The 12543-nt window shown below is 40.1% G+C and overlaps 1 protein-coding gene across 5 annotated transcripts in view; it reads left to right on the forward strand.

Annotated features, from left to right (window-relative positions):
- The window catches only part of HECW2 (HECT, C2 and WW domain containing E3 ubiquitin protein ligase 2), a 376253-nt gene that overhangs the window by 134221 nt on the left and 229489 nt on the right, over window positions 1-12543 (forward strand). For all 5 annotated transcript variants that reach the window (XM_058710579.1, XM_058710563.1, XM_058710589.1 and 2 more), the window contains exon 2: window positions 1417-1731. In XM_058710579.1, coding sequence (XP_058566562.1) covers window positions 1440-1731 — 292 coding nt within the window. In that variant the 5' untranslated portion in view covers window positions 1417-1439. The remainder of the gene's footprint in view (window positions 1-1416; window positions 1732-12543) is intronic.

A 12543-nucleotide genomic window follows, 5' to 3' on the forward strand; every position in this document is an offset into this window, starting at 1 on the left:
TGTCCCCCTCCCTGTTTTTATATTATTTTTGTTTCCCTTCCCTTATGTTCATCTGTTTTGTCTCTTAAAGTCCTCATATGAGTGAAGTCATACGATTTTTGTCTTTCTCTAACACTTAGGATTTTTCTAATCCTTACAGCAATCTTTCATGGTACTTTAAAGTCATCTCCATTTAATAATTGAGGCAGGGTGAAGTTCAAGCATGTGCAGCTATTGATTTATAAACACAAGTCTTACAAATAACCTATGTGTTTGTGAATCACTTGAAAGAATAAGTACTGTGTGAATGTTTGTTAAAGAAATATACAGATAACCTCCATCCTTTCTCCATGTCAGCTCCTCCCTTGCCGTACATAAGCACCACTGAGACACTGTTCCTGCTTTTAAAGACTGTGTAGCTTCAACAGACCTGGTTTCTTTCGCTGTTCAGAGACTTTTTAGTTTGATATAGTCCCAGTTGTTTATTTTTGCTTTGGTTGCCTTTGCTTTTGGTGTCAGATCCAAGAAAAATTATTGCCAAGACTGATGTCAAGATGCTTACTCCCTATGTTTTCTTCTAGGAGTTTTATGCCTTCAGGGTTTATTTTCAAATCCTTAATCTGTTTTGAGTTGGTTTTTGTCTACTGTGTAAGATCAGGGTCCAGCTTCATTCTTTTGTGTGTGGCTGTCCAGTTTGCCCAGCACCGCTTATTGAGGAGACTGTCATTTCCCCAAGCTTGCATTCTTGTTGGGAGAAGTATGCAATAACCAAATAAATAAGTACATGGTACTGTGTGGCGCATCAGGTTATGGTAATTGCTATGGAGAAAAATACAGCGAGAGAGGAGAGATGGGGAAGAGATGGGGTGTTGCGGTCTTAAATACGATGGCCATCCTATTTAAGAGAGGAGGTGACATTTGAGCAAGTTCCTGATAAACACTGATGGGTTACATTCCTGTGAGAAGGAAATTGAGCAGGTTAACCTGTGCTCAGTGGTAGATTTCAACTGTGTTTAGCACGTGTCACAGTTTTCTGTCTTGCTATTTTAAAATTTAATTTCCACAAGAAATAAGTATATGGGGTGGGGGTGAAAGAAAAGAGGACCATTCCTGAAGGTGGGGTGTCTGGGAGAGGATAAACCTAAAAGGACTGGTAGGGAAATCTGCTTGTCCTTAATTGCCAGGGGGAAGCTGTGCCCTGTGAAATCAAGGGCCACAGGTGCGTGATGGCCTTTGCCATCATGTGACCTCAGACTATAGAAGTTGTTTCTGACATCATCAGTCGACAAGTAGAATAATAGGTTTTATTTTGACAGCAGAAGATTATTGCATGGGCGGGCTTTCATAAACACTCTTTAGGGCTTTACGTCTGGGAGGCTTAAACCTAATTCCTTCGCATTGTAGCACTAATGCTTTGTGCTTGTCTGTCTCTTGCAGCTTTGTAGGAAGCTAACCTCAGGATGGCCAGCTCAGCCCGGGAGCACCTGCTTTTTGTGCGGCGTCGAAATCCCCAGATGCGGTACACATTGAGCCCAGAGAACCTTCAGAGCCTCGCCGCCCAGAGCTCCATGCCAGAGAACATGACCCTACAGAGGGCAAACAGCGACACAGACCTGGTGACCTCTGAGAGCCGCTCCAGCTTGACTGCCAGCATGTACGAGTACACGCTGGGGCAAGCCCAAAACCTCATTATCTTCTGGGACATTAAAGAGGAGGTGGACCCCAGTGATTGGATTGGACTTTATCACATAGGTGAGTGACATAAGATGGACTTGCATGTGACGTAGAGCATATGTTTTTACTCTGACAGTATCCTAGTTTGTATTTTTTCCTGGAAAAAAAAATCACCCACATACAAATAAACTCAGCAAATTCTGGGAATTTTTTCCCCAGAAAAATTAGAGTAAAAAATGATAAATACCTTTGCTGATATGAATTTGTGGTTACATTTCTACCCTGATTAAATGCCAGAACCTGAAGATTTTACAGTGTTTTCTTTTAAAGAAAGAAAAATTCACATTGCCCTTGATCAGTAGTCCCATTTTGGGGAGGAGGCGGATATTAGCTTTTACCTATATTTTTGAACTGACTGAAAAGAAGTCTAGGTTTAGATAACTGATGTGAGAAAATGTTCTGTAGTTTCTAAAGATTGAATTCCATGAAGAACAACCTGCAGTCTGTGGTGTCTTTTTATATCAAAATTCCTGATGTGTGCTTGATCAGTTAGGTGAAGAACATGTCATATTCTCTTAATAAATGACTTAGAAATAGGTTGCTGTTTGTTTTAATAAAAATGTCCCAGCTGTATTTAGCTAATTTGTACCTGTTATTCCTAGGTGAGCGAATGATGAATGGCACATGCCAGAAAATATAAAATTTGTTTTGTTGAAAGCAAAAATCAAAACCTATCAACCAGGCTTAAAGAAAATCTAAATTAAATGTGATAATGGGACGCCTGGATTATCATCCAACTGTTGATTTCAGCTGAGGTCATGATCCCTGGGATTGAGTCCCATGTCAGACTCTGTCCTGAGCATGGAGTCTGCTTAAGGTTTTGTTTTTTTTTCCTCTCTCCCTCTGCCCTTCTTCCTGATGCACAGGTGCTCTCTCTAAAACAAAGAAACAAACCAACAAACAAACAAAATCCTTAAAGTTGGGGAACTTTTTCACTCAATGAAGGGAATTCTTTTCAAAATTTAACATCAAGTATTTAAAAAATTTTTTTTTTTTTTAACGTTTATTTATTTTTGGGACAGAGAGAGACAGAGCATGAACAGGGGAGGGGCAGAGAGAGGGGGAGACACAGAATCGGAAGCAGGCTCCAGGCTCTGAGCTATCAGCACAGAGCCCGACGCGGGGCTCGAACTCACGGACCGCGAGATCGTGACCTGAGCTGAAGTCGGACGCCTAACCGACTGAGCCACCCAGGCGCCCCAACATCAAGTATTTTAATAGAAAGACATTGTTGCTTTCACTGCAGATTATAAGCCAAGCATTTTGTTGTTGTTTTTTAATGAATAAATTAGGGGGAAATAAAAGACCAAATCATTTATGGCAGTGCTCCTCAATCAGGGGTGATTTTACCCCCTACAGGACATTTGGTGATGTTTGGAGACGTTTTTGGTTGGCACAGTTGGGTAGGGAATGGGAGACCAGAGATGCTTCTACACATCTTGGAGCGTAGTACAGAACAGCCTCCCACAACAGTTCTCTATTAGCGCCACTATTGACAAATTCCGATTTAAGGCAAAGTAACATCCTTTCAAAGATTTTATTAAAACGTTAAGCCCACTAAAATTGGTGTTTCTCAGCAACAAAGAATTGTATTTGACTAAAATAAATTGATTTGTATTGCTAATGCAACTCCTTATTAATCATGCTGGATAACAAATCTAAAATGGCAAAAAAACAAAATTCAGGAATTTTTATATTTTCCTCTTATGACAACAAAACAAAGGGAAAAGTCTTCAGAGTTCAGCATTTTTACCCAAGTGTGTTTAAAATATATATTCAAAATTAGGAAGGGAGGATTTTAAAAATTATATTTTTATATCTGCTGTATATTCACTGAAAAAGTTATAGTTTTGATGTGACTTTAGAAGTAATTCTTTTGATTTTGATATAACTTCACCATTTTGGATTTCACAAAACTGTTTTATTTTTTCCTTAATATGATTTTTTTATATGTACCTATCTTCAAGTTCAGTAACTTTATTTTTGCATTTTCATTCTGTTGTCAATCCCATCCAATGGATTTAAAAATTTTACTCATTTGACTTTTCACTTATAGAATTTGCATTTCTTTCCCTTTTTATAGATTTTATTTTTCTTATGAGATTCCCTTGATCTTATTAGATTTCTAATGAGTATGTTAACTCATTCAGACCATATTTTCCTTCAGTTATTTGAATTGAATTGAATTGAATTGAATGTAGCTGCTTTAAATTCTCTGCTAAATCCAGTGTCTGGGCCCCCTAAGGGGCAGTTTTTGTCGTCTGTAATTCTCTTGACCGTGGATCCCATTTTCTTGTTTGTTTGCACATCTAGCAGTTATTGATTTTACACTGGCTGTTGAGAGTTCTAAGTTGTCGAAATTCTGAATTCTGTGGAACAATTTTTATTATTCATCTATTCGTTCATTCATTTATTTTTGAGAAAGAGAGAGAGGGAGAAAGTGAGAGTGAAGCGGGGAGAGGGGCAGAGGGAGAGAGAGAGAGAATCTTAAGCATACTCAGTGTGGAGTCTGACCTGGGGCTCCATCTCACAACTGTGAGATCTTGACCTGAGCTGAAATCAGGAATCAGGCACTTAACTGACTGAGTCGCTCAGGCACCCCAACAATTTTTACTTTAATGTTAATTTTTATCCAGTAGGCAGATTTATTTCTTTGCACTTTCTAGGTATGATTTTCCACCTTGTTAGGATGGATCTGTGGAAAGCCCAGTGTGGTTCCCCAGCACTTCTAACTTGATGGGATATGGGATTCAGCCTCTAAGTTTGGTCTCCCCTGTGGATTTTGTTAGGGCTTTGTCAGGCCTAGTACTTCTTCCAAAGCAGCATTTCTGATGTCTTAGCTAGATGCCTGGAATGATGATCAGGTGTTCTTTTTCTTCGGCTGGGTCATAACTCCCGTGTTCTCCAGCACTGCTGGACCTCACGGAACTTCAACACACTGTCAGCCCTGTAGCAGCTGCTCTCTGGAAGGCCTTGGTAGTGTTTCCCTGCACATGCGCAGAGCAGACATTAGCCAAAGGCCTGGGGGGCATCCCGATGTGCACTTCTGGCCTCCACCCCTCCATAGCTCTTTCCTTTCCTGTGCCCTGCCTGTTGATCTCTGCATCCTCGGCTTGTCAGAACTTCCCAGGACTCCAGCTCCCTGCGCTGCACTTGGGAAGTCGTCACCTGGCGGAGATCTGGGTGGTCGTAGAGTCACCTCCTGAGTTTTTCTTGTCTCTGGGATTTTTGTCTTCAGCCACCTGCTGTGCAATGTCTGCAAACCACTGCCTCACAGTTTTACAGTTGGTTACACTGGGAAGGCCAGTCTGGAACTAATTATTGGCCTATGCCCTGAAGCAGAAGTTTTCCCCGTGCTTTTGATTGACAGTAGGGAGTAAGCGGTTTCATTTTATTTTCCCATTAATAAATGGTAGTGGAAGTCCCGTATGTTTGTTAGTTCTCTTAGTATGTCTTCTAATAGTTTTAGGTCCGTGGCAGGGAAGAGAGGGCAAGCACTGGAGCCCTCAGGCCTCTCGAGTGACTGGGATGCACACGGAGACTAACATTTGCAAGTAAAAATAGCACTTATGTAGAACTTGGTGTGCTTGGGCATGTTGTTGGTCTCAACAGGTCTTCTGCAACCAATGACTCTGAAAGGCCCAGGTCCCAGCATCTAAGACATTAAGTATGGCTCATTTCTGTAGTTGAAGGGCCATGACTGTGTTTAGAAGAAAAGCCTGACTTCCCTGAGACCTCAGAATGACTGAACAGAGACCTGGCCTTAAGCAGAGATAGCCATTTCTCCTGAGGCTCAGATGGGCTATTCTGACCTCTAGACTGGAGGCAGCCTCACTTCTGTGGGGACTTTGCCATCCCGTGTGGAGAGGGATAGGTGGCAGCATTGTCATTTTTAACTGACAGCTGTTTCCAGATCCTTCTTCCTTACAGGGTGAGGGTTAGGCAGCAAGCCATTCATCTAGAGCAGGTAGGCCCTCCCCAGATTCAGGAAAGTCTTAAACTTATATGGCAATCCAACCAGTGACTAGCATAGGAGTGGGCGGTGAGCCAGGCCTGGCCAGTGAGATGTAAAGGAAAGTCTTTGGGGGAGCTTCCTTTTCTGGTGAAAAGCCAGAGCTTCCTGTAGAGTCATTAAACTTCCCCTTCTCTTGTACCTGGGAATCTGCCGAAAGGCCTTGAGATCTTGAATTGGTGCACCCGTGTATCCACCGTAAGACATCAGTCAAGAGTAAAAGCCAAGAATGACAGAGCAGAAAGTTAGGATGAGCTTGGACTGTCACTACAGAGTTCTTGCTTCATGTGAAAAAAATCTTCCCCTCTTTGCTTAAGTCATTATTGTGAAGCTTTCCTGTATCCGTTGTTAGTGCTGAGCTGCTAGGTGGTATTGACATGCAGAGGGGAAAAGGAGGGACATCAGTGGTTTGCGAGGGCAGGAGAAAGCGTGTGTGGGCCACTGCAGTAGTTACTACTCCCGGGAGTGTGCCCAGCACACTCCGTTTCACCAGAGTTAAAGACTACCAGGTTGTGTTTTATAAAAGCAACAAAAATCTGATACCAAGTTTTTGAAAGTAGTAACTCCAAGCCATGTGGAAATTTTCAAAAGTTTAATAGGACCAATCGTGTGAGGGAAAGAATCTATGAAATGAGTAAACTAAGTAACCTGAATATATACCAAACCGTTTTCTTGGGCATTGTTAGGTGAAAGTGGTGAGGGGATGCATTTGGAGAAGCTGAAAGAAAAGAGGAAATGCAAGGCCAGGATGGGGAAAAGAATTTCAGCGTACAAATGACGTCACCAATTTAAGGCTGTTACGGCTAAACAGAAAAATACTCTCTCTCAGGCTCTGACATAGGTGCATGGGGAATCTAGGGTTCCTAACAATAGCACATGTGTCAGGTAGAGATTCAGACTCCTGTAGCTCTTGGTAGGAAGCAGCCACCCCTCGTTAGCTGGATCCTGAGAAGCCAGGCTGTTTCCTAGCAACGCCTAGTTTTATTTGCGGAACAGAGAGATGGTCTCTATAGAAATCAATCCCAAAGGGAAAGGATTTGGGTGGAACGTCTGGCCGGTGAGGTGTGGTTTACTGGCACACCCTGCACTTTGATTGTGTTTCTCTTGGCTTACATTTTCTTACTCTCTAGGAGTGTGAGTGTTGTTTGTGTTTGGCTAATTGTTAATAAGGTTTCGCATTGTACAACTCAGTCCAGATGACTTTTAGCTAATCTGGAGAGAAAATATATACTCCTGGGTCAGAAAAATAAATTGTTCTCCAGGCGTTTGAGGCACTTTATAGGTCCTATTGGGAATACAAAGAAAACAAGTTGAAAATATCAAAGCGCCATTTGGGGAAATTTGGGGTGTGAACACAATTCTTAAAACAGGTGCTAATTATATTTTCTCTCTCCAGAAAGTCTCACATGCACCCTGAGATTTTCACAGACGATTGCAATGTAGCTATAGCCCTGAATCTCCAAATTACAACAATTAGCTTGTAAATGGTTTTCAAAAATCGCTGGATTTATAATTTATTTTGGTCTCCATAATTAGAAGTGACCTCTGACAAGATTAACACTGCCACTCATTGCTTCCTTCCAAGCTGTCTAAATAAAAAGAGCCAAATGCTTAAACATGCAAAAACACTTAGGATACCCAACACAAACAGCTTTCCATGAAAAATCAAATGATCACTGTTTAAAGAGGAGACAGAGCATATTAAATTCGTTTCAGGTTCACTATCTAATTCCCCTTGACCTTTGGTCTTGTGCTTTTATTTCTGGCTGTTCAAAAGGAAAACACTTCAAAAGGCTTACTTTGCTGTTTCTCATTTTCAGGCAAGTTGAAGTCCCTAAACAGAGGTAGGAAAATGCTCCTTATGAAAATTAGAAGTATAGAGTGTGCTGTGCACCAATGCTTCTCAAAGTGCGAGTCTGCAATTTATCTGTGACGAGATAAGAAGTTGTCTCTAGAATGTAAATCAATGCCCTGCATCCTTCATTGAGAAAATGTCACTAATAAAAAAAATTAAATGAAATAATGGGCTTATTGATGTAGGTATTTCATATTCTGGCTCAAGCTTGTCTTGCCATAGACCAGGAACAAATAGTTTGCCAGCATTTCTCTGGACCACCCTCAGTGTCTGCATGCCGATTATATCTTCAAAGGTGAGTGAGTGGCACAACAAATGTATTTTACTCTACCTTAAAAAGTATTATGGCTTATGTATTATGATATTTTTCATATTTCTTTGCATTTGGATGGTAAAAAAAAAAGTAGGATTGTAATAGTTAACCAAGGCAGTTAGAGTATGTATTTTAGACCTTTAAGATCCCAGAATTTAAACTGGTATTTTATAGATAAAAAACTAAGGTTTAGAACGGTGAGCCATACAGCTAGTTGGGAGCTGTCAAGGCTGGAACTTAAATGTCTTGTGTCTCAGTCTTCATTTTCCCTCCTTGTGTTGCAAAATGGAATCCAGTGTTTTCCACCCTTTAGTTATTTACTCAGCACCTTCTTGAGTTTTGCCACATTGGATTACCCCCTGTACTATTAATATTTTTCTTTAAACCATCTGATTAAGACAAACAAACACACAAGCAAACAAACAAAAAACTGGTTATCTACCCTGACTTTGTTTTAAGTAGTAAGGTCTGGGACAGGTTTTCTGTGTTAGTTATATTTCTTTCCAACATACATTTAACTGTTAAAAAAAAAACAAAAAAACTTTTGTCTGTGCACCACCAAGATTATCACCCAGAGCATACTTTGAGAAACTCTGGGGTTATCAGTGGTTAAGAACACAGTCTCTGCAATCAGACAGACTAGTAAATTCAAATACATTTACTAGCTTGAGTGAAATATGTAATATTTTTCAACCTCCTGTCCTCATCTGTAAAAAAAAAAAAAAAAAAAAAAAAAAAAAAAAAAAAAAAAAGAAAGAAAAAGAAAAAGAAAAGAAAAAGGAAAAGTACCAGTATGGTAAGAAATAAGATACTATGTCAAGTGCTCAGCAAGGTGCCTGGGCTTTTTGTAAGGTCCTGCTAATTGCAAACTATCATCCTTTTAGCTACTGTTAATCATTTTCCTGGTGGTCCGAAGCTGCACTGCAAACTTATCCACTGGTTGAATCCACAAGAAGAGATTTCTGGATTAAAGTGACATACCAGGCCTCTTCTGCTTACAAAAACCAAAACCCAGTCCTTTGAATCAGAGTTCTAGAAATTACATAAAACATTTAAATTTTCAATACCAAATAATACAGGATTTTAATGTGAGCATCACGTAAGTTCTAAACCAACATGCTTTTAAAGGTGATGGGAAAGCTGCAGTTTAATCCAAAATTCAATCAAATGGAACAAAGAATTTATGTATGAAGTATTTAGTTTCCAGAATAGCTATCCAATATAGCGAAGAGTGACTGTTCTTAAGCTCTTTGGTATTTTGGCTTGATTGCTGCCAAAGAAAAGTTGTTTCAGGTCATGTGTTTGCATTTTAGAAAATGCTTTTAGAAACTAAGAGCTTTGAACATGAAGTGGTTTTTGGAACAACTTAACTCTAAATTACTTTTTGTTACCTAGTTGTACTAGTCAGCCTCAGTCAGATTATGCTGTGCAAATGAGCTAACCCTGAATTCTCAGTGACTTAACAGAACAAAAGATGATTTCTTGCTAATGCTATGTGTCCAGCATGGATTGGCAGGGGGTTTACTTTGTACTGTCATTAAGGCATGCAGGCTCAGCATCCTCTTGACTTCTGCCATATTGGATTATTAAAGGTTCTGCCATCTTGTCATGACACCATTTGTAACAGGAGGCCTCTCCAGGCAAGTGTTCAGGGAAGAGAGCACTGGAGACCCCCATACCAGCTCTTACATGCTTGGCCCCAAGGTGACATATTTCATTTCAGCTCAGGGTCCACATTCAGCAGTAACCCCATGATCTGCCTAACTGCATAGAGACTGGGAAATGGGGAGAAGCCCTTGGCCATGTAGTGAGCAGTCAGTGTCTCTGCCATGGTAGATGTGTCTTGCTAACAATGTGTCTGGTCCTCTAGTCTGTTTCAAAGCCTAAGACATCTATTCTTGCATGGTCTGGAAGAATAGATGCTGGGGATTTAAGAAGTGTCATACTCTGGTATATACTTTATAAAGTGTTCAGGAGACTGAATGAGAAGCACACCCAGAGCAGGACCAAGGACAGTACCTGAACTATGGATGTACAATAGTTAGAATCTGAATTCACAGCATTGCATTGGCATCGCAGACCATCACAGATCTTTCTTAGAATATGCATGTTAGAGATTTGGTTTGCAGAGAATTCCATGTATTTAAACTGGTTATGGAAGAGTTCCCTGGATAGTAGGCAGGCTTTAAAAAGATGGATGGCTCAGTGTATCCAAAGAAGTTTTAGTATATTTTATTCCCTAACGTACTGGAAGAAAGCCATACTTGAAATAGGCATTCTTCTGTCTACGTACTGAGATGGTGAGGCGGTTTTTATTTTTTATCTGGTTATTCTAGGAAAGTTATCTGAGGTGTTTTTTCCCCCCTCATGTAACTTGTGTCACTTTTCCTTAAAGGATACTTATATAGGTGCCATAATTAGTAAATGCGAGATGATTGTATTTTGTGATGGAGTTAAGATGGCGTTGGCATGAGGTTTAGAAATTCTTCGTTCTGATAAAACCCATTACAAACTCACAAAATAATTGCTTCCCACACATACTATTTTTATAATGTTTGTTGGAATTGTCTTTTCATGCTTTTCTAAGGACTAATGGGCACATCAATAAGAAAATACATTTATAATGTCATCTTTTTATCCAGATATCTCTCTTAAAGTCTGTTATCAATTGCTACATCAGCTCCCTTTGGTTAGTTTTTGCGTGATGTGTCTTTTGCCACTGATTTCCTTTGAGCCATTCTTTGGGATGCCTCAGATATATCTGCTGTGAATCATCTATGGTTTTATGATTTTTAATCCGATCTGAGTGACCATCTTTTAAAATTGGTGCATTTAGTGTTTTAACATTTGCTATTATTTTTTGGTATATTTGGATGTATTTCCATGTCTTAACTATATTTTCTGTGTTACATGCTTTTTGGTAGTTATTTTTTTCAACCTGTTTTTGTGCCTTCCATTGAAATGATGAGTTTTATTTACTCCCCATCTTCCACATTTTTCCTCATTTTATTTGCTTGGAAGTTAAACATTCTAGGTCTAGTCTGTTAGCAGTTAGTTATCCTTAGAATTTTTGTCATGTATTATTGAGTTAAAGGTTAAAATGAATCCGTGTCTTCACACATCTCTCAAGCTGTACAAGGATCTTAGAACATACTCATTGCAATCACTTCCTTCTCCATCTTTTCTTTTACTATTGGCAACATTTAATTCTAGCCTGTTTTGGGGTGCCTGGGTGGCTTGGTTAAGTGTCCAACTCTTTGTTTTTTTAGCATTTATTTTATTTTTGGGGGAGAGAGAGAGAGTGTGTGCGTGCACAAGCGGGGGAGGGGTAGAAAAAGGGGGATACAGATCTGAAGCAGGCTCCAGGCCCCAAGCTGTCAGCACAGAGCCCAATGTCGGGGCTCAAACCCACAAACTGTGTGATCATGACCTGAGCCGAAGTCAGATGCTCAACCGACTGAGCCACCCAGGCGCCCCTGAGAGTCCAGCTCTTGATTTCAGCTCAGGTCATGATCCACGGTTGTGAAGTCGAGCCCCACATTGGGCTTCATGCTGGGTGTGGAGCCTGTTTAAAAGTCTCTCTCTCCCTCTCCCTCTGCCCCTCCCCTGCTCTCTCTCTCTCTAAAAAAAAAAAAAAGAAAAAAAGAAAAAAAGAAAAAAGAAATTCCAGCTTGTTTTAAACCCCTTTTCCCATATTAGTCATTGTTATTATTGTTGTGGGTTTTTTATAGACAGGGATTGTTCCAGTTTTTTATTCTTTTTTTTTTTTTTTTTTTTTAAATTTTTTTTTTCAACGTTTTTTATTTATTTTTGGGACAGAGAGAGACAGAGCATGAACGGGGGAGGGGCAGAGAGAGAGGGAGACACAGAATCGGAAACAGGCTCCAGGCTCCGAGCCATCGGCCCAGAGCCTGACGCGGGGCTCGAACTCACGGACCGCGAGATCGTGACCTGGCTGAAGTCGGACGCTTAACCGACTGCGCCACCCAGGCGCCCCAAGCTTTTTATTCTTGATAAAAAGCCACCAGAAAACTTAGTGGCTTAAAACAACAATTTATTAAGTAGACAATAAGGATTAAAACAAGAGACTGATCTGAATCAGCAGCACTGGAATTCATGAGGTTTGATTTTCTTACAAAACACACATGCACACACAGCAAAAGTTGCATTCTAAGATAAGTGGAAGCAAACAGAAGTTTCAAATTTAACTTCAAATTCTTGTTGATGTGCCAAACCAAAGAATATTCCTTTCTTTTTTTTATTGTTAATGTAGATAATGATAAAAGGTACCAGGTATACCTGAACTCTTCTTGTCATTTTCTCCAGTGGGTTTTCCCTGTTATGTGTTCTCTCATTCATTTTGCACATTTATTATTTTTTTAATTAAAATTTTTTTTAATGTTCATTTATTTTTGAGAGAGAGATAGAGCACGAGCAGGGGAAGGCAGAGAGAGGGAGACACAGAATCTGAAGCAGGTTCCAGGCTCTGAGCTGTCAGTCCAGAGCCTCATGCAGGGCTCAAACCCACGAACTGTGAGATCATGACCTGAGCTGAAGTTGGACGCTCAACTGACCGAGCCACCCGGGCACCCCTGCACCATTTATTTTTATCTTTATCTTTATTTTTATTTTATTTATTTATTCCTTTAA

The sequence above is a fragment of the Neofelis nebulosa genome, chromosome 2 (assembly GCF_028018385.1).
Source record: "Neofelis nebulosa isolate mNeoNeb1 chromosome 2, mNeoNeb1.pri, whole genome shotgun sequence".
Lineage (NCBI taxonomy): Eukaryota > Metazoa > Chordata > Mammalia > Carnivora > Felidae > Neofelis > Neofelis nebulosa.